Source organism: Taeniopygia guttata, chromosome 1 (assembly GCF_048771995.1).
Source record: "Taeniopygia guttata chromosome 1, bTaeGut7.mat, whole genome shotgun sequence".
Lineage (NCBI taxonomy): Eukaryota > Metazoa > Chordata > Aves > Passeriformes > Estrildidae > Taeniopygia > Taeniopygia guttata.
In genome coordinates, this window is record NC_133024.1 from 85273642 (window position 1) to 85296546 (window position 22905).

General features: G+C 39.6%; 1 protein-coding gene across 4 annotated transcripts in view; it reads right to left on the reverse strand.

The window, feature by feature from the left end:
* Positions 1-22905, reverse strand: part of AFF3 (ALF transcription elongation factor 3) — a 326738-nt gene that overhangs the window by 16897 nt on the left and 286936 nt on the right. For all 4 annotated transcript variants that reach the window (XM_030278487.4, XM_030278486.4, XM_072932606.1 and 1 more), the window contains exons 13-17: positions 22470-22671; positions 19836-19963; positions 7103-7166; positions 4347-4483; positions 2178-2249 (exon numbers count right to left, since the gene is read on the reverse strand). In XM_030278487.4, coding sequence (XP_030134347.4) covers positions 2178-2249; positions 4347-4483; positions 7103-7166; positions 19836-19963; positions 22470-22671 — 603 coding nt within the window. The remainder of the gene's footprint in view (positions 1-2177; positions 2250-4346; positions 4484-7102; positions 7167-19835; positions 19964-22469; positions 22672-22905) is intronic.

Consider the following 22905-nt stretch of genomic DNA (forward strand, 5'->3'; position numbering starts at 1 on the left):
TCAGAAGGGTCTGGGTTCCCAGGCCTTCATTCTGGCTTGAAGTCTGCACACTTGATCAAAAGCCTCTCCCATGAAAATAGACATCCTAGAACTCAACATACACATTAAAAAAAAAAAAAACAAAAAAAACCAAAAAAACTTGCAAATGCATAAACAACTCTTTGAGATATCTTGGGACTTTATTGCAATAGCCTGGATATAGTGAACTTGAGTTATAGTGGATGTATTTTGTATACATCCAGTCGTCTCTTCCAGCAGCTGGAGATGGCTGGGATAAAGGGAAACCTTGGATCTGGCACAGATTTCAGTGGCCAAGCTTCTCTGTAGGAAACCAGAAAAGAGATTGTGCTGGAGCCTGGAGTCTACTCCCAGGCTACTTGCCTAATTTGGTCCCCAAAGTAAATCAGGCAGTGGGTTGAAAAATAAAATGTGCTGTACTGGTACTGTCTGCCTCTGTGCTCCTTTTTAGTCTGCAGAGTGCCACACATCTTTAAAGCTACATAATTAAATGAGAGTAATGGCTATTGACTATAGTAATGTACCACAACAGTCAGTATTCAGGACACATACACTTTTCTTTGCTACTGGTGTTAGGTGTACCTGTCTGTTTTCTGAATTGAGAATCACCACCACCTCTACTCAGCAAGGTTCTTGGATTGAAAAAGTGTGAAAACTGGGGCAAGTGTGAAAGTGCCCCACAGTAACACTGTTTTAAAAGCAAAATCCCTGTATGTTTTGCTTTTCGTTTGGCAGCAGAGGCCTCGTTTTTAAAAGCAGTATTTAGTCTTGGAGCCAATCCGGAGCACCAGAAAGTGCCTTGAGTTTGGAAGTGCAGAGTGCTCCCCATCTCCCCGCGCCCAGGAGCTGCCCACACCTCAGCGAACGCCTCGACTTAGCAAACTGTCCGAGAAAACCCAAAGGCAGGCAGGCAGGCAGGGCTGCCGAGGCAGGCTGAAATGCCGGCCGTGGCCGCTGGAGGACAGTGTCTCCCCAGGAGAAGCGGGCCGGGAGCGGCGGGCTGGCAGCCTGCCCGGCGGGCGCCGGGAGCAGCCGCGGGATGCGGCGGCCGCGCTGCCACCGCCATCACTCTCCCTCTGTCACCTTCACAGGTACAGCGCATATGCAAATGGTGTCAGCTCATCTGCTGGCTGGCAGACGGTGAGTTAGGATTGCCATTCATCGCCCAGAGAAGGCTCCGTCTGCTTTCCCTCGCGCTGACCTTTCTCCTGCTGGAACAGATGCAGCGGCTCCCTGAATTTGGATGTGCTTCTGCACGCACCAAAGCGCTCCGGCAGTTCTCAGCAAGCCTTTGTAATATGGCTTTATATGCCCTTTTTTAACCGTTCTTTAGTCATTTTCCCACCTAAGCATTTTTAAAGCAATTTCCACTAATGCATTCTGTGGGCCTCCCGATGGAACAGAAAACCAGTGACAGAGAAAGGGCATTAAAAAAAAAAAAAGCATCTCTGAATATTTTGTTCCTTTTTATACAAATGATTAATTAGGACTCCTTCTTTATGGAGGCTAAAGATGCATTTAATTTGGATTTTTAACAGATGGTTAATAGATGTTAAAAACACACTTGCTGATTGTAAATGTCCACTTACTGTGACTCAGTAACCATGTAATAGGTATTTTATGTATTAACCACAATGATATTAAATTAAAACTTGATTTTAATAACATTCTAGTATTTTACTAGCAATCAAAAACTCTCATATAGAATCTAAGGTGCTTACATATATGTTTAGAAATCTCAATTTAAGAGATAATCCACGAGGCTTAATTATCCCCATCACCATATTGCCCTTCATATAACATAAATATAATTTATGATTATTGAGCCTAAAATGTCAGCCACAAAAGAACTTACCGAGCTGTTGGTACAAAAGTACATCACTCGTAAAAACAACAAACCATCAGGCATTTAAAAATTAATTATACTGATGTACCATAGCCAACCTGTCACAATTAATAAATAAGTATGAATTGCTTATTTACAGAGACAGAATGCAGACTTGGTATGGTGATACAAGGGCTGGACCTTCCCAGAGAAGAAATTATTATCCTAATTTTAATAGAGAACATAATTCTATCTTGCTGCATCCAACATCTGATTTTCAAGAACTGGCTCACTGCAGAAAAGAAGGCTTTTGAGGAAAGCTTGATCTACTAACCATAATGCTGCCAGCTGTTTGTCTTCTGGCGTGGCGTTGGGGCCTGAGTGGGTTTTTAGTCTCACTGCATACCTTAAGCAAGAAGAAAAAAGCCAACGTGAATTAACTGAAACAGCTTTGTATTATTGATCAGAGAGCTATGCTGGCCAATGTTGCTTGATCTGGCCCTTTATACATATTTGTTCAAGTTACCAGCCATACATGTGTTGTTCCTAGTTGTGTTTCAGAGATGTTTTGCCATTAGCAGTGCATCCCTGCACTCTTTAAACAGCCGTGAACTCCCTTGATCATTCATCAGTCCTGAGGGGAGCCTAGCTGGCGAGGCGACACTGTCCTGCCAAAATAACCTCTGCTGCTGCAGAGACCCAGTTACACAGAGTTCGTGCAGAAAGGGATTTGGAGCTTTTGAAGGCAGACAGCCTGCCTGGAAGCTGGTGCTGACCTCACCCTGCCAGTTCTGAGTGTGTCTGCCTAGATTTGCTCCTCCGACCACAGCACAGCAGAGGGGGAACATGTGGCTTAGAGCTATTTTTGCTCACATGACATTACATTCAAACTCTATAAATATTAAAGATCCACAGAGGTAGCACTGGTGTTTCAAGAGTGTATGTGCTATGCAAACACAAATTGGTTTCTGGAAATCTCAGCTTCCAGCTGAATACCTGAACAACAGACAAGGTTAGAACAACATACAGTGCTTCTGGGCTCACTTCCAGAAAAATACCTGTTCCCCATAATTAACTGCTTGTGATTTTTTCTTACCTTTGCTTTCAAACTCTAATTCTGATATCTGTGCAAAGATTCTGTATGAACATTTTGTTTCTACAGGCATACCTAGCAAACCACTTATTTTTCTGAGTTGCAGAGAGATCAACAGCAATTCACATTACAACACGGCCACAGCTATACACATTATTGAAAGCTATGCACCTGCAAGCAAATTCAATTCCAGAGTTAGGACCATATATTTACTACCATGAGAAAAAACAGGGCAGACAAAAAAGAGCTTTTTGCCTTTTTTGGGAAAAAAAAAAAAAAAAGAAAAAAAAAAAAGGGAGGAATTACATAGATGGAAAAAAAAAAGAAGGAAAAAATTGCAGAGATGGAATGTACTATTCTGTAACAGAAAAAAAAAGTATTTGATTTTGTTCAATAACCTTCCAGTTAGAAAGCTGGCCTCAATCCACTGAAATGCATGAGAAGACAGCCCTAAGTGGAATAAAATGCCAGTGGAATTATTAACATGGGAGAAAATCTTCACATCAACACTAAGTCCAAAAGAACGCTTTTGTTTTAGAAGCTCTGGTTCACTATGGATATGATTAAAAATGAAAATGTGTTACTTCCTATGAGCTCAGTCCTCACTGGGTGGAACTGCATGGTTGACTGTCCTAAGGAATGATACCATGGTCACTGTCAGTGCAGATTTCTCCACTAATGTGTCTGGGGTCACTCTCTTGCACAGTCCCTCGGCTGCTGCAATGGTTTTGACCTTTGTTTTCTCTACCAATGACACTGACAATAACATCAATTTTAGGTACCAGCTATAATGGCGAAAAGGACTTAAGAGACATACTTACTTCAGAGGGACTGTGGATGGCACTGAATTCTAGACTACCCTGTTTGCAGAGCCATGAAGGTAGCTAAAGGTAGGGGTAGCTCTGGGGTGAGCTGTGCTCCTGACTTCACTGGCTAAATTAGAGCACTCACATCAAATGGACTTTGAGTGTCCATTTTTCTATCACTGTTTACATCTTCTTTCAGGTTATCTTTAAACAACAATCATACACATGTTGCAATATTTTCAAGTTACCACTTCATGAAATGTTTTGTTATTATGGATTACTGGTTTCCTCCACTGAGTAGCTCAGGACTTACATCATGAAACTCTTGAAGTAATTTGCAACTCAAGTAATAGGAAAATATTTGGGGTTTTTTTTGTTTGTGTTTTTGTTTATATCTTTTATTTTTTCTTTTTTTTTCATTCTTCAGTTTCTTGATTTAATTTCCAAAGAAGTCACAGATAATACATATACATTACATATGAATAACCAGGCCCTTGTAAGGAGTTAACGTCTACCCTTTTACTGCATGTATGAAAATAGGTGATAATGCAGATGACTGTGTTTGCACAGAGCAGCCTCTGGGGTCATCTCCTTCCTTTCCTACCTGATGAGTTCAACTGTTTCTGAATACATGGTATAAGGGGATTTAGATTCCATTGGGCCTTGTTCCATTGCATTTCCACACTCAATAAATGATAGTGCTGCTTCTGCATAATTCAGTGCCTTTCCAAACTTCTCCACCTAGAGAGAAAAAATAAGGACACAGAGATGTAGTGTAATCATCAAGATGTTGTTACATTTGACGGGATTTTCTCAACAAATATTGTAAACTTGACACAAGTTTATCTTCAGGTACACAACTTTGCCTGTGAGAAAGCTAATACCCATCAAACCCGGTGCATCAGTGAAAATCATAAGATACAGAAAATAAAACTAAAAAAGGGTCTGAGATAGGATTTGTTCCATAGTCTTGTGTCCAAAGAAGGGTCAGCTGTGCCTAGGACATTTCCAACAGTGTTTGTTAAAGCTCTTCCAGTGCTGGAAATTCCACAAACTCATGCTGCCTTTTGTTCCAGCTTTCATCTTTCATTAAAAAGGGTTTCACACATCTTTGCAAGTTTTTTTATCATTCAGCAAAGAATGGTAACAGATATCGTGAACTAAGAGAAGAGAATTAAATACTTTGACTACTAACTCTTATACAAAGGCTCATCTCTGTTCTCCTGTCTTTATCCCTACCATTTTCAGCATTGTTCTCCTCTAGTCAGGAATTTGCTTTCTATATCCTTCTCCTCTTTCAGGGACTGCTCTGCAGCCTCAGCATCTTCTGCCATCCTCCTTTCTTACCCTTTTTCTTCTCCTGTTTTTGGTACTTCTTTGACTTTGTGTATTTTTGTGCACTTATGTGCCTATACATGCACATCCTCAGTAACACTGTACATGCAAATCTGCATCTAATATTCACATGTGTACACTTACATGCCACTTATCTGCCCTCAGAATTTAATTTTTCATGTGAAGAGAGAGATGAATCATACTAATACCTCTCTGTCCTGACTTCTCTCTCCTTCAGTCAGAACTCCTGCGGTACATAAAGCCCATTAATGGACTGGATGCATTTGGTTGAAATCTGATGCACACAGTGAAAGGTTAATGGACCTTATTCTTTTCTAAGGGATAAAGATTTTAAATAGTAACTTTGGAATGGCACACTAGCTTCAATCTATTTTAGGTTCTTATATGACTCCCACTGTGATCATACCAGAGAACTTCACAAACTTTTTATTATATTTCTCCCCCTGATGCTCCAGTGCGGGTGGAAGTGCTATTATCCCAATTTCACAGATGGGGGACTGAGGAGCAGAGAGACTTAGAGTAATTTTCAAGCTGCTCACTGTGAGTGCCTGTGTCAGGTAGTGCAGTGCCAAAGTAGGAGATGCTGAGCCCAGCAAAGTGATTCAAAGTGCCTGGAGGCACTTTGGCAATATGGCATTTTCCCCAGGATGCCTACACAGCCAGGGAGGGAGAGGAAGCACCTGCGAAGGGCTGTTTATAAGGTGTAAGTAAGGTGCTGGTCCACTGTGTAGGGAAGCTGAATGTGGAGGATATTTCAATCACCTGATACTGATAGAAAGCTATTTAAACCGTGCCTAGGTGACTTTCATGAAGCAAACTTGTGGCACAGCAGAGATTAATGCTTGCAACTCCGCTTTCTGGGAGTCTACCATAAAAACATTTCTCTCCAGGCTAACAATTTCCTTTGCATATTAAGTGATCCTTTCCATTCTGTTTAAAGCAACACACTAAAATTCACCATTTGTACTTCACAATATTTCCTGATTTTAAGACTCACTTTAGAGTAATATGGAACTGAATAAACCACAGAAATTTGTGCTAATAAACTCAGGTAGAGTGTAAAACTCGGTGTTAGTGTTCTAAATTAAGGACCTGCTTCTGCTTCCTTGGCCTCTCTACATTCTGCACAGCTGAGAAAAACCTTTCTTCTTTCCTAATGGTATTACAACAAACTGTCTGTCTGACAGAGCAAGACAGGAATGCAGTTACCTCCACCAGCAGCTACCCTAATGCAGGGTCCCGTTCCATATACTGCCATCCCAAAGACCTCACATTGTTCTGGCTTATCTGTGGCACTTGTCAAACAAAGCCTTGCAGAGAACTGAGGGACAGCTAAGGAGAGCTCTGCTGCAGCGCTGCATATTTTGCAATATGCAAATAACAAACCCATTTGTTTGGAAAGACAAGCATTTCTTCAGTCCTCCATATAACCTCAGATTCCCCTTTTTCTTTCTGGCTACATTTTTAGACGGGTTAAAGCCAGGCTGAAGAATCTGTTTGTTGCAACAGTACTCTGTGTGCTAGGTGTTCCTCTAGGGTTACAAAAATTCTTTGTGTGCTTCTGATTATGTTGGGAAACATCTGCCACGAAACCAGGATTCTTTTGGCACTGAAAAGCCAAAGCTCTTAAAAAAAAAGTGCAAGTACCTCAGCTACCAGACCAAATTTGGAGGGAGATGCAATTATAGGACCTAGACAGCTAGTTAAGCTGACAAGATAGGTATGTGGATCTTTTACGCAGCCTCCATTACTATAGTTACTAATTAAAGCAAAGGGATAAATGGAAAGTTTTATTTAGCCAGGCCTTTATCTCAGTAAGTCATTATTTGTTAAGTCATAGTTTACTGGGCTATGAACATTTGATTATATAAACATTTCTTAATTTAACAAGCCTAGCCATCCTTATAATAGATTTTATAATTACCCCAGCAATACTGTGCTGATGAAGAAACTGCATTACAAAAATTATTTGGAGCAATGTAACTGGAAAGAAAATGTTCTCACCATTGCATCTGCTTTATGCTTCTTCCGTTTAGCTTCCTGCATAAAGTAATCTGCATTGCGTGGTCTACCAGGGGAAAATAAGAAGACATTTTATTATTTTCTGAAGTGCAGAATATTTTAAGGTTATTTTTCCCCTTATTTTAAACCTGATTTACAAGCATCTTTTATGAAGAAAATACACTTATCGTGTAACCATGCATCTTCTATTTTCAAATTTCTGTCTGTGGAGACAATAGCATTTATGGCTGTTCTTGTTCTTTAGAAGTCAGTGATTCAAGTAAAGAAAGGCTAATAAAATGCATTTTTATGGATTATATAAACTGCTTCCCAAATTAGTGCAGTTCTGATCTGCAAAATGGATACATGTGCTGAGCAGAAAAAGATATTCTGTCTTCTCCTCTTCCTGGTGCTTGCTTACCTCTTTTTCTATTCCTCTATGTACAGTGTTATTTGCCTTGGCTACTCCTTCCTTTCAAAACAAGTGTGTGTTCAATCTCTCCACTTTGAAAACACACACTGAACCTGCTTGCCTCCACAGCTACATCTTGCTCTTGTCCCTCTTATCTGTAAGAATGCTGAGTACTGTTTACTTTTGCTTCCTGGAGTTCATCTCTGACTCAGTGCTGGGCCACCTGCTGCAATTCCACTGGTATTCCTCATGCCAATTTCTCCATTGATTTCTCCTCAAATAGATCTGGGAGATTCCAACCCTTCCTTAACCTACTTGACCTACTGGCTGCAGGACACAAAGTCAACTTGTTTCTGTCCTGAAATTCACAAGTGCATTTGTAAACAGATTTATCCACTCTAATTCAAACTGGAAACAAAATGATGTCTCCTTGTCACTGTGTCAGTGAGCTCCTCATGGCTGAAGCTAATTTCTTCATCTCCTCCCACAAGCTCTCTCTAGGGCACATTTATAAGTCACTGTGGAGAAGAGCCATTTGCTGTGTCATTTCAGACCATAACCTTGCATATTCGGTCACTGCCCCTCATAAAAGTCTTCACATTTCCTGACCCTGCAGATTCTTCCTGTCTCATATACGTGGGAGGTGACCTTTCTCTACTCAACTAAAATATGTCCTGGTTCTTCTTAGCTTATACTGTGGTTACTACATCCTTGTCTCTCTCAGAGAGGGAAGTTTTGACTTGCAAAACAGTTTTCTTAGTATCAGTTGGAGTGTCATTCCCTTGTCCTCATTTCAAGAAAACAAGATATTCTGAGTATTTGGAGTATGAATTCTGATGTTTTTACTACTCATGCTTTTAAGAGCTTGGTGTTGTAAACGATATGCTATTATTGCCATTCAGCAATCTGTTGTATGTTAACTCCAATAGGCAGCTCAGCTACACACACTCACTCACTCACTTCCCTCCCATGGGATGGGAGAGACAATCAGGAGAGTAAAAGTGTGGAAGAGTAAAAGTAAGAAAACTTGCACATTTAGATAAAGACAAACTAACATATAAATCAAAGTACAACAAGGAATTAATCCACTGCTTCCCATGGGCAGGCAGGTGTTTAGCCATCACATGGAAAGCAGGGTTTCAATGTGATTAATAGTGACTTTGGAAGAGAAATGCCATCACTCCAAATATTCACCCCTTCCTCCTTCTTCTCTCAGCTTTATATACTGAGCATGACACCATGGGGTGGTCAGCAGGGGTCAGCTGTCCCAGCTGTGTCCCTTCCCAACTCCTTGTGCAACCCCAGCCTCCCTCTTGGAGGTGTGGGGTGAGAGGCAGAAAAGGCCTCAAGGCAGTAAAGGCCTTGAGACTATCCCCGCCCAAAAAATTCATATCCCTAACTTTTTTTTCTTGAAAGTGGGATTTCTGAGCACATGTATTCAACAAAATGTTTTGTGTCAGTCAGAGAAGATGCAGATCTAAAAAGTGAAGTGGAATGAATGAGTAAAACATTGGTGCTGATAGCAGTAAGAACATGCTCAGATCCATAACTGAGGTAAGTGGGGCATGGGAGAACCTCTTGACAGAAGCAGGCAGCCATACAACCTCCTCAAGAACATAATATTTGAACAGTGGATTTCCTCAGTCTGTTTTTTTCTACTTATGTGCACACAGCTTTAAGGACAGTTAATTGCATGAGGAAGTTATTCAACCTTATTTTGAAGAGAAAAAAGGCTAAATATAACTAGATAGAAATGAGATTCAAAGAATGATTTCTGTCCTGAAGACCTTGTAGATAAGAAAAGTAGTTCCTTTGTTCCAACTCTCTTTTAAATATTCTCCTACAGAGTGAAATTTCACCCCAGCTTACTCTACCTATTAGGTCAGAAAGGGAACTAGACAGATTTGTGTCTTAGTCTCATAATCTACTGCCAATGCAAATACTTCCTATGTCCCAGAAGACATTCTTAATAAGAAGAATGATCTGAAACTGGTCTTGGTCAGTTATAAAATATTACACATTGAAACAGTCTTATCTCCATGCAGAAAAATAGCTATGCCTTCAGAAACACTGAATGCATTTTAAAAAAAATGTTAAGTTCTCTGTCTCTTTGTCTTGTGCAATGACCTAGGGAAGATGGTTTACTGTGAAAACTCAAAAAACAAAGCCAAGTAGAACAAACCAAGTCTCATCCCTCTGAACTGATGAAAGTGATGAACTTTTACATGAGCCTGTCAGACTCAGGTCGTTAAAGTACATCCCCTCCAGTATTCCTCCTATATATCACCCAGCACTATATGCCTAATTTTCTTGTCTGAAGCATCGTAAGAGGCTGTAAAAACAAAGTGAGATAACACAATGTAATTATGGTCGACTTATTTATATGTTAATTGTAAAATGGTTTTCAACCTGCAGCAGGATTTATTTTCCTGAGTTATGATTAGCAATGAAAGTATTAGCAGGAGACATGAACATTCCTGAACCAAGAAGACTTGCATTGAGGGCCTTGCTATGGGATGGTTAAGCCTAACACAGAAACTGAAGCCATTGGTTTGTACTAAGCTGCTTGCAAAATCTAATATAAAAAAAGAAGCTATTAAAATGCCATTTTAAAGCAAAGCATAAATATATTCTACATGTGAACATTTAGGTATTTCCATAGGCAAAATACAAGATTGATTTAAAAATCAGGGCATGCCTAACAGAAATTAAGATGCATTGGGAAAAAATGGATAGGGTATCATTTTTATTAGCTTCTTAAACAGAACTTGTTCAGTACTGTTAATAAACATGCCAAGTCAAATTCTGATGTCTTTATGCCACCTATGAAATACTACTCTTTAATTTATTGCTACATGTTAATGACCTTTCTATTCAGATAACTAATGTGCATGTTAGGTGAAAATGGGAAGCTGAAATATCCAATAGATTCAATGTATGTTTTTGTATCATTTTAGTAACAAAAAGGGATGCTTAATTTAATTATTTTCTAGGGTTTTTTTAATGAGAGTTAAAGGTTTCAAGTTCAGTTTTGTTTAGGTTCCCACTGCTCATGAACATAATCTGCCTTTTTAAATTCAGTGTACTAGTTTAAATTATTATGTCATGAAGTAAAAAAATAAGAAAAACACCCTATTTTTTGGGCTTCTTGAAGATAAGAAGTTGCCTGAGCTCACGGACATATGCAGACACATGAGAAAACTGATGCATAAACTAATTATTCTGGATAGCTCTTTTTCATACTGCACATTTTTTATCTATGAAGTTTGTTAGTCATATCCTGATTTTACAGACTCTGAAGTTACAGTGACCAATAACCCATGTCTGCTACAAACATGAAGGTCCATGCAAACCTCCTCTTTAGCTTGACCTATTTAGTTATGTTGGTGATAATCTCAGACTGGAGACTTTACACGTAATGTCACTGGATGCTAATTTCAGATACTATATGTTATTGAAGAGAGGCATCTTGAGGAAAAGCAAATGTGTTTTCCCACTGATGAGATTCAGAAAGATCTGTGGCTAAACCCTTTTCAGGTCTTTGGTCCCAGCTTTGCAATCCCCCTGCAGGTCACAGCCTTACTATAGCCTGAGAAATGAGAGAACAGGAAAAAATTTTAACTCCCCTGCAGATCACATCCTTGCCACAGCCAGAGAACCAAGAGAATAACAAAATTTCTGGTACCAGGCTACTGGTTGAACTGGAGTGCCTGTGAGCAGCAGAAGCAGCACTGGAGACTCTTTATGTTTACCGGTCATGAATGTAAACTGAAGTTGCAAGAAAACTTATTCAGTGACTTCTGGTTTTCAGACAATTGGGTCAGATTCTCCTCTTAAGTTAGCTACAACTGTATATATCTATAGGCATCAGCACTTTCACTCCAGATTTACAAACAGAATTCAGACATCTTGTTAAAAAAAATTAAAAAGAAGTCTGACTTCAAATTAACAGGTAGAGACAAATGTTTTATCTCTATTAAACTGCACAAGAAAGTATTTTGTTTCTGAATATCTGATTGTTGGTACTTTTAGAAATATAGTCCTCTTCAACAAAGCCAAAAAGGAGTTCTAATACACTGCTGTAATGCATCTCATATATCTCTCTGAATGGCAAGAGAAAGAGCGTAAAGCATTAGAGCCAACTAAGTCAGGCCGCTGGTGAATTCTCCCTGGGATCAAGTGTCATTATGTGAAACTGGCTGCTCTCGAGGAGAATTTACCCTACTCTGTTGATTGGGGAAAGCAATCAAGTACCGCTGGAACGATTTCAACGCATTCTCAGTCTACACTAAGCAGTCACCTAGGCACTGCAACAGAATCCAGCCTTTTACAGAACAACCCCCCCATGGCTAGATCTGATAGTACAAACAAGGCCAGGCTTCCTTTTCAGCAGTGGCATTCAAACCATTTATGACTTTGACAAGGGCAGCCTCAGTAGCATGGCTGTGGCTGAATCCAGGATGAAATTTATCAAACAATCCACTACTGTCCAGTATTTCTCCCACTCGCCTTGGCACCACTTTCTCTGGGAGCTTGTTGAAAACCAGCAGGAAGGACAGCATATCCATTGCTTGTTATGTTGCGCGGGATCCCAGCGTGAGGTGAGATGGCTGCGGGCATTGTAATTACTCCTCTGCCAGAAGCAGCCTTTCAGAATTTCCAGGCTGTTGAGCTCCTAAGAGGGGTGTTACCACTACCCAGGTGAATGCCTGTCTGTGCAGTTTCTCTCATCCTATTTAGCTCCATGCCATTACAGTGCATCTCTGCCACCTTTGTCTTCTGCTGCCTCCTCTGAATTTAATTTACTCCAGTTTAGTGGATAATTGCAAAATTGTAAACTCATGCAATAAAAAAAGGGAAGAGAATCAAACAAAGTGAATCAATAAAAGCCTTACTTTGTATAGTAATTTATCAGCATCTACTGCAAAATCTCCTTGGAACTCAGAGCAGCCACTGGTATTTAGAGAGTATGGTGTAGCTTAGACTCCAATATACAATTTTATTTATACTGCATTCAAAACCACATTTTTAATCTAACTTTTATATTTTATATGAACTAAATACTAAACTATAGCATTTTCTGCTTCATTTACATAATCTACCACTTGTACATTATTTCTTACTGTTGTATGGTGCTTTATGAGGACACATTAAAAAAACCTAATAAAAGTTCAATTAAACATCATAAATGTAGCCAAGTGCATATTTTAATACCCTTCAGAGATAATGCTGCTGAAGTGTTGTAAAAAAACAAGCTAGTGCTTCCTCAATGTACAACAATTTCATGTAGTAAAAGCTGCTTAAATCATCTTTCTAAATATAGGAGCAGTTTCACAACTTTAGTAATCTAAACCCTAAAAAAAAAAAAAAGAATGTGTTGGAAAGGAGTAGAACAGCAAAATGAGCAACTTTAAAATATGATCAGAGCTAGGGGCAAATCAAAAGAAATTGCAGAGCCAGGGTGAACCCACGAGCAGTTTTGAAGCTGTGCCAGTAAGCCCTGAACTCTCAGTCCAGGAGGAGAAGCAAATCCTGTAAGAGCAGGAAAACCACATAATGTGAAAGGCAGGTATACACAGCCTATTTGCTGTCTCATAACAGGATATGACCCAGCTTGTCTGACATGCTGGGTCATAGATAAGGGTGTTAATCTTTGGGGTGAATGATAGAGCTCAGCAGGTGCTACTATACAAAAGAGTGCTCTCCCCTGATGGATCATAGCCTCCTGCCCATTCCACTAGTTAGAATAAATGTTCTTTTATGGGTTGTGGCCCTGCTGTGTCTGAGGCATGGCACACATAGTGGAACACAGGCTGGGGGAGAGCCCATGGCATTGCCAAAGTGAGTACCCAGCTCTATGGAAGTCTCATGATCACTCTGGCAGACCCAGCAAGTCTGGAAGTTCAGCAGAGGAGCATGCAAGTGAAGAAGGCCAGGAGACAAATATTGAGCCTTTTAAATGATAGTACTATAGGTATTTCAGAAAGGTAGGAACAAAGGATCTGATTGGAGTTGGGCCAAAATGTGAGAGAAATTTACCCAATCATACAACTTCACAACTACTATCTTTTTGGGTTTAGTATAACAAGGTCAATAGCTTAGATAAGATGAATAGATGAATAGCACAGATACCTAGAGAGGGAGTTACTGTTGCAAAAAAATAGCAGACAAAATTAAAGCCTGGCATCTAACAGAAATGAAATGCCGAAGTATAAAAATAAGTGGGGACTCCTATTTTGGCAAAAATGCAAAATCCCCCTGACTAACCATGTCAGTGTAATGAAATACCGAAGAACAAGAGAAAGAGTCAAAATCTAATACAAATTCGTGTGTATGACCCAGATTCATGACTTGAAGATATTCTTGTGAAATCAATATCTAGACTAAAACACACAAGGGCAAAGTGTACATTTGAAGAGAAAATAATGGAACAACTATTCACAACAGGGACTTGAGTTCCTGTTTTAAAAGCAGAAAACACTATATGCTTGCAGATAAACTACAATTTTGTCTCTTTTGATGTAAGTTAAATAGATGTTCTGAATGAAGCTAATTTCAGTTAGAGCAACAGCCTTTATAATCAGTCCTACAGAGACAGGGCGGGACCACAGCAGTCCAGATCTATTTTGTTTTAAAATGTCACAGAATGACACCTTGAATTCTCAAGAAGCATTTGTCAAGCAAAGGCAGAAAGACCTTCCTGGGAGAGGGTCCACCTGGCAGCCACCTGTGATGTTTCCAGCACTGATGAGGGAGAAGACAAGGTATGGGGAAAACCATTGGGCAAGAATACGTGTAAAGCCTGGTCAGTGAATGGGGTGTCTATGCTGAAAGAAGCAGGTGATCCTGAAACAAAGACCCTATCCAGGGATCCTGTCCTGTGGAGACTGTCTAAGACACTTCAGTAATCACAGGATTTGAAAGAAATCATAACCAGGCACTAAAGACTAGGAAGACATCTGATAAGGATTTTGGTAATTGATGTTCCCTCACGTGTGTTAAATTATCATAGCCCCTCTCCAGCTCTATGCCTTGTTGTTGGTTCTCAAAATGAACAGGGTATTCCCAGAGCAAAAATCATTTTGAATGGTCTACCTGTGATTCTCTAAAGAGATTATGGTTATTTCCCAGTATGGTTTGTCATCACTGAAAGATGAAAATATCCTTTATATGTTGAAAGAATGATCAGAAAAGCTCTATTGCATCCTTGAGGAATCACAGCCTTTGCACCCTAGGGCAATTGCAGTGAGCCTTCTTGTCTAAAAGGGAAACTTCTGGGTAACTATATTGTTAAAAATGGACTTGAAGCACATTCTTCAAATATATGTAAAGTTATTTTCCACTGCCACAGGGACAGCAAACTGTCTTGGGAATTAAACCTCAGATGGAGGCATTAGACTATCTTTTCCACATCCCAGCAGTGAATCCTGGCATTGAGCATGACGAAAAACCACATCATTCTGTGATCCAGCATAAGCAGACAAATCCCCAGTTACACTGCGATGGACTTGTAGATATTAGTAGAGAAACAAAACCTAGGGAAACAAGCTCTGACAAGAACCAGAGATGTGATAGAACAGCAAACAATGGGAAGTTGGATGAGACTTCCTCATATTCAGTGTGAGACAGACTACTCAAAGAGCTGCAGGGTTTGGACTGTGTTATTCAATGCAGACATCTGCTCATGGCTCACTGTGCAGAGGTGAGGAAAGATTCTCTTCTACCAAGTGAGACCGGTGGAAGAGACTGTTTTCTCCCATCTGTGAAATTCAGTTCTACTTCTGGAACCTGGAGGAGTGTGTTTGCTGAACCTAATTAGAAGACCCTTGTCTTGCTTGCTGATATGATTTAAAGTGGACTGAAGGTATTTTCTAGTCAATCTGTAGAGTAAGAAAAAACTACATTAAAATTAATTGATACAAACAGTAGGAAAATATTCAGAGACTATTTCAGACCCGAGTCCATCAATAAAACCATTGGCTATGCCTGTGCAAGTGAAATAAGGAGGGCAAGGATACCAGCTTTCTCATTTGATCATCCATGCAGCATAATTGCTAATATTCTCCCTGGCATAGTTTTGAGCTAAGACAATGCCTGGGCACAGCTTGGAGTCAGCACAGGCTAGGGACTATTCTCAGGAGACAGTGGATGTTCTTTGTTTTGGGGAGTGAAGACAGTTTATTCATATAAACATAAGCCTGCTGAATCACTTGACTACAGGAGCAGAGGAGGCACATGGATGTAGCTAAGTTCAACAGAGGTCCACAGTTCTGGCTTTCCTTTGATGACAGGGACTAGTGGCTAAAAATTTACTCTGTGAAAACCTCCTGCTAGAGCTGATGAAGCATCTATTTCTCACCAAAACAAGCCCTCATAAAGAGTCCCTTTAAAGGTGACCTTGCAGAGAGCAGGCAGCTAAATTATCTAATCATGGGAGGCAGTGTCTGGCATGTCTAATGTTATTTTCTCATGGTCAGCATACCTTTGAGAAATTCAGTGCCATGAGTAAGAAGGGAGGAAGAGGAAGACTGGGTGGGTCAGATGAAGTTTTGAAATCCCCTGAAGCCAAGAAACTCAGAGCAGTCCACAGTAAGCTTAGGAATTTGTAAGGAACTTAGTGTCATAGGTGTTGGTCTGACTAGTTATTTTCTAGATTACTGATGAGAAGAAAGAGGAGCCACTCTCTGTTCCTGAACTGTGCTCCTCAGGATGTGTTCAACACCACAAAAGTACCTCTAAATACTCCACTAATCCTTAAGGCATTTTGAACAATTCAAGTAAGATCACTTCCAGATGTATGAGTCACAACCTAAGAACACTTTTTCCTTTCCACTCTGAGGGGGAATAACAAGGAAAAGAAGTCTGAAAATGAGACACTTGGGGATCAAGTCAAAACAAAGATATGCATCAGGAAGTTATTTTCATAAGCTCTATGTGTAACACCTTTACAGGTGAATATTTTCTGCGTATATGGTCTACAGTTTGGCAAACAAACACAGGAATTCTATCTCACTGCAGAATATGTCCCTTAGACAATGTATAACTGATGACTGTCTGTAGCACCTAAACCCATAAAGGTGGAAGAGACATTCAGCAAAATATGAACTTAAATGCTGTTGAAGATGTATTATCTTGCTCCTATAAGGCAAGAAAAAAAGAAAAGTAAGTGAAGACAAACCAACCCCAAGTTTGAAATTATAACTCAAAATTCAAGCAAAAAAATAATCCCAAGGAGCATATTCTGATTTAGTTATAAGGAAAGATGGGAAGCTGAGTACACCCTGCTATTTTTTTACACTACACAAGCAGTATTTTGAGGGTGCCCTTGGGCACCCACAGGATGTCTATGCCTAGCACTTCAAGGACAACAGTCTTTGTTCCTAAATGCAGTTATTGAGAATTCTGTTATTCAGTGAAATTACAGAAGGACTCTATATGGCTTGAAGCATTATTATGTAGCCTTGAAGATGTTCTCTTCATGGAGTCAGAAATCTCCAAAAATCCAGGAAATCTCACTAAAAATTACTACTGGACACAGCATTGATGTCACTGACACATGTGGCATACCAGGTACCTCTTAAATATATTCAGATTTGTCAGCAAACAATGGCAAACCAGGAGAAGGAGACTTTTGAAGACAGTTAGCTATATTTGCTGTTACACTGCAGTGTATGTGCATACAGCACTCTGCCAAGCAAGATATACTTTTTACTGACCTACTTGTGTTCCGATTTATTGCTAGTGACAGCTGTTGTCAATGATCTGGAGAAAATAAATTGAGAATACAATAAAGAGACACTGACTGGTCAAAAAAAATTAGTTGTTGTTTTAAATCAAATAGAAGGGATTTAGTCTCTTTAAAACTTTAGAGTCTGATTAAAATTAAGACTTTAAAGCCATGGCTGGATTACAGTAATTCAGAACTTCATGGATTATGAGATGAAATACTTCATAGGCATCATTTACGATGAATGCTGCCATTAGGATTACTACATAATTTAGATCTACCATATTGCATTCCTTCAAATCCTCTGCTGTGGTGCTATACAAATTTGAAAGGCACTGGCTGCCATATTTAATTTGATCCTTCTAACATGTGAGTCAAATTTGTTGACATTTAACATTTGCAGCCAGTCTAATCTGCTATATTTCAGTGACTCCTCTGCACAGGAATTTCAGAATGAAGATCCAGTATAGCTGGTATTCTGGTGGTGTATCCCAGCTACAAGATGACAGCTGTAGTACTTGACAGGCTCCCTCCTCTCGTTAGCACAACTGGCATTTAACTGTTTCTGGCTTTTTAGGCCAAATTAGAACATATTTGCTTCTGTGTTTTACCTTTTTTTGCCGTTTTAAACTTTGTTTTAGTGGTCTACAAGTTGCTTGAGGATATTTTACATGGAAGGCACTACACATGAACAGCTTAATTGTATCTCTCTCTGAAAAGATGAAGAAGTTGTATTGGAGATGCTTGCCAGAGGAATCACTTGTAACACTAATGGAGAAAGCTGGTGATAAAAGCCTCAGATGATAGAGATGGTGACCAAAGCAGATCTCCTATGACTATATCCTAGGGGAAAACCAAAATAAACCAGTCCCCCTTTATTATTTTTTTTTGTCAGCAGCTTGAGGGAAAATCTGATGAAGACACAATAGTTTTGTTGTTGCTGTTTCTATGTTTTTTTCTAATCCAGAGTTGAGCACATCCTACAATTCTGACTTTTATCAGACACTCTGACACCTTTCTGCCTTGTATGTACATGTTTAAACTGCAAAAAAAATTGAGCAGCTGCAAGTAAATTATAGATGATAGAGTATTTTAAGAGATATGAAGAGTTAGGTAGTACTTATAAACAGTTTAATGTTTCCTTAATGGAGATTGTTGAATAAGTGTACCAGGAGAGTTAAAAACATGGAGGGAGGTGGAGAAACAAGGTGAATAAGGATATATACACAAGAGAGTTTTCTCCAAAAGAGGTGGAAAAACTGATTGCATTTATTCAGTTGCATCTGCTTATGACTGCCATGAATATGCACAAAAATTAATCTCACCAGTCCTCTTTTCTTGACATACAAACCAGATACAACCTTTTGAAGTCCACAGGAATTATTTATACCTTTTAGTAGGAAATATGTTTTCTTTTTAAGAAAGGTTGCTGTTTCTCTAGTTTACCTTGAGACCAGATAGCGTGAACAAGCGTAACAACAACAGTAATAATAATAATAATAAAAAAATTAAAAATCACAATTTTGGTAGAAAGCAGTTCCTTAGGAAACCAGGTTGTTTGTTATCCCAGGGTTTCCTTTGGTATAAAGGAGTTTGAGATGTCATGGGTAAAAGTCTGGAAATATTAAAAATATGTCAAGGTCACACAGCTCAGAGCTTTAGGCAGTTTGAGGCATACCTTGAACAGAGCCTCTTCTACACTACCCAGAAACAAATACCAATATTTGCACACCATAACATTACCAGTCAAAAAGAATCTGGGTTTTGTCTCTCCCACGTCTAGATACTAGGATTTCAATCTTCAGTTTCACCATTATATTCACTAAATAATACTATGTCCTAAATGATCTTGGGGACAAACCAACTTTTTTCCTTTACCAAAAATAACGACAATTATAAGCTTAAATTATTTTAAGAAGAAGGATATGTGAAGAATGAAGTGGAAGTGGGGAGGGCCAGGTATCCCTCCAGATACTCAGGCTAACCATTGCTGCTTTCTGTTCCCCCTGCCTTTGTGATACCTTTAGCTGAGCAGAAGTAGCCATGATAGCAGCAGCTGTCAAGGCTCAGGGAGGCTGGGATGACTCCAACCTCAGGCTTGCCCTGCTCACTTTGCTTGGGTGTTGTGGGACTGGACCGCTGCCAGCTGCATCCTGGCTCTTGGCTCCCTGTCCTTTAGGGAACAGCCAGTCCTCACTGCTCCCAGATGATCAGGGACTTTTGATAAGGGCTTGCAGTGACAGGACAAGTGGGAGTGACTCAAAACTGAAAGATGGTAGTTTTAGATTAGCTGTTAGGAAGAAATTTTTTACTGTGAGGTTAAGTATGGGAACAGATTGCCCAGAGAAATTGTGGAGTTACCCATACCTGTAAGTGCTCCAGGACAGGTTGAGTGGGGCTTTGAGCAACCTGGTCTAGTGGGTGGCAGCCCTTCCCACAGAGTGGAATTGGCACTCAGTGATCTGTAAGGTACCTTTAAACTCAAACCATTCTATGACTCCATGATTCTAGCAATGTCTCAGTTCCCATTGGACAAATTGTATTTTTCTCTCTTTAAATACCATTGTTTTCTTTATTTTAAAGTCATATGTACTCACATATCATCAAAGATAAGCTTTGTTCTTCTGCAGTCCCTGGGTGTGGTGGATAGAGGTGGCCAAGGCTCTGTTTGGAACTGCGGCTTATTGCAAAGGAGAATATTTTCTGAATTGATGTGAATTGCTTTCTAGACAACAAACAGTAGATAAGACATTTAGGAATTGGCTAATAACTTAAAAAAAACCCAAGTAACAAAAACCAGAGAGTCTTTGCATTGTGATGTAAATTGGAAGTTACTTTTCCTGCTATTTCAGCAGGGAGTACGTGTAAGTGTCCTGACACTGATGGCCACAAATTCACAGATACTGCTCAGAGCATCTTTTAAAGGGTTTGAGTTTCAATATGATACACAGCAGAAACTGGGCTAAACTCTTAGTAACTATCAAAGTACTCTGAAACACAGTAAATGAAATTATTAAAGAATAGATCTGTTGTCATTTAGAAGATTAAATTATACCTCTTGCCTTCAGCTTCTAACCAAGCATTGTACCTTGCTCAGGAGAGCACGGCTCATGTTTGACGTGTTTCATGCTACACTGGTGATGCGCCTGTGCTTTATGAATTTGTAGTCCAGGTTTCTTTGTGCTCCAGAGCTACCCTAATCAGCTTGAAAGACCTCTTCTCTGTGCTGCAGTGAAGCACATGTCTTTTGGCAGGGTCTCATGCACTCCCTCAGCTGCAGCCCTTTTCTTCCTGTGGCCTCCTGAGCACCTTCATCCCACCAAGTGATCTGCTGTGGGGGCTACTGTGCACTGGTATGGAGCAAAACAGAGAGCTCCAGGTGGTTTTTGTTTGATAACCACTGCCAAAAAATCTGTTCCAATGTCAGATGACAGGCAGAAAGGCACCAGGGACATGGGGAAAAAAAGTTCAAATGGATAAATGCCCACTGTGGATAAGCTTTGTGTGCAGTTTCTCACTTGGGCCTGCCAGTTGGGTGCCAGATGAGAAGATGGAATTAAACAAAGCTAAGTTTAACATTTATAGTTCATGAGCTCTCATCTTCTATATGGCACATTCAGATCAGCTCATCAGGCTTTTTCAGATGAATAACCAGATACATAAGAATTTTATTGCAAAGGTTGTTAAATGTTGACCAAATGGTGCATTGCTAGGCTATGCAGAAAATCTCAGTGAAATGCATTTGCTAAGGGTGTGGATCATAAAGCAATCACCTTTTACTTTTGATTTCCAGCACATTTGCCTGAGAAGGAATTTAAATTATTTTCAAGATACGCAGCGAGGAATCATAATTATAATTCTGAATGGGTTATAAACTTCTAAATTTATGTTTTGGAAATTAAAATGTTTAAAATTTTACATTTAATTAATAAAAAATAAATGAATAACTATAATATGTTAAAGGACTTTTTACTGGAATATTTTATGTAACTGGGTTTTTTTTTTCAATTTACCAAAAGCATCTGTGAGATATTCTTGGAAAACACAATTTATGCTAACCTGTTTTTGAAAACATGTCCAAAATTAAGATTATATTTACGGGTTCCTCCTTTGCTCTCAAAAAAAAAAAAAAATAAATTGAAGTGTAAACATATATGCTTAACAGATACAAGGAGGCCACTTATCCCCCCAGAAAAAATCACTGGAAGAGGCCACTGCTACCATTCAGATAGCTTGTTTTCCTAGTTGCTTAGGCATTAATACTTAGGGTTTTGAAGCCTCTTTTGCATCAAATAACAAACACAGAAAATAGATACAGAATAAACATTTGTAGCAAGGAGAGGAGCATGGGCAGCAGAGTGCCTTAACAGCTTCTCTAGATGCTACAGCAGTGGGCATCAAGATGATGGTATCCAAATTGCTTCTGCTAGGTATTTCACACAAAGCAGAACAGTGTCATGGGCAGGAGGTGACAGTAGTCTGCCCTTGATCATCTACTTGCAGTGTCTGTAGGCTAGAGGGTAGGGTATGATTTTGAAAGATGAGATGAGAGAGAGATGGAAATTCCTCCAATTAAAAGAGCTAACAGGCTCTTCACTCCAGTATTCTAATCACAGAACTCATGCAGAAATGGGGGAAGCATCTACTCCTCTCTCTCTGTGCTCTGAAGGCAGAGGCCAAAATGCAGTGCTGTAGTACAGTCTTATCTGGAAGAGTGCTCTGGGCACACTTAGTGGGAGCAAGACTCTCTGATGAAGATATGAATACAACTCTGATGGAACTCAGTTGTGAGGCTGGTGCTAAGATGTCACAGGTATAAGCAGAACCTGAAGAAGTTTGTTCAAAGATAGAAGAATTTGTCTGTAGGCACATCCATGGTTAGGCAGTGGCTGAGTGAGCCCTTATACAGTAGGGCCTTATGCTCATGAATAGGGGGCTTGCATCATGCCCAAGCAATGCTCTGGAGGCCTAAAGCCATTCGTTTTGGACCATTAGCTTTTACCTTTTGCTTATGTAGCCTTTGCTATTTGCTTGTTTTACAGCCTGCCCTCTTTCCTTTCTTTTATGCCTTGCTAAACTCCAAACCAGAAAAGCTGAACTTAGAAAATAACATTCATTATTACAACTGTTTTATTTTTTTGCATAACATTCTGCAAAACTATCACGGACTGCAATACAAAGTGGAAAATATACTGCTAAGCTTTATACTGTGAACAACAGCACACACTTACATTGAGGTCCCCAGGATGTGGCTGCGACTGGATTTCACCCTTATGTTTTTTGCTGGAGGAGATTGAAGGTAATAGACTGCTGCCATTAGGTCTGCTGGAGGAAGTTAAATCATCGTTGGAATATTTGTGTTTTGATGCATCAGAGAGGGGAGAGACGGGTGACCGAAGCATTTTCTCATTTTTATTTATTGGTATTGCCAAGCTGGAAATGGAAATTACAGTAATGGAGTGTCACAAAGCTGGCTTTGAGAAAGGTAAATGTTTTATATATTACCAAAACTTTGAATTTAAAACCTGCTGGCAGGATAAAGTCTATTGGTATCTGGAAACGAGCTTACAGTATTGGGACCAAGAGTTCATTTACAAATTTGTATCATGTTTCTTCTCTTTCCCTTCAAGGCAAATTGTCATTCTGGAGTTAATATAAAGTCTGTAT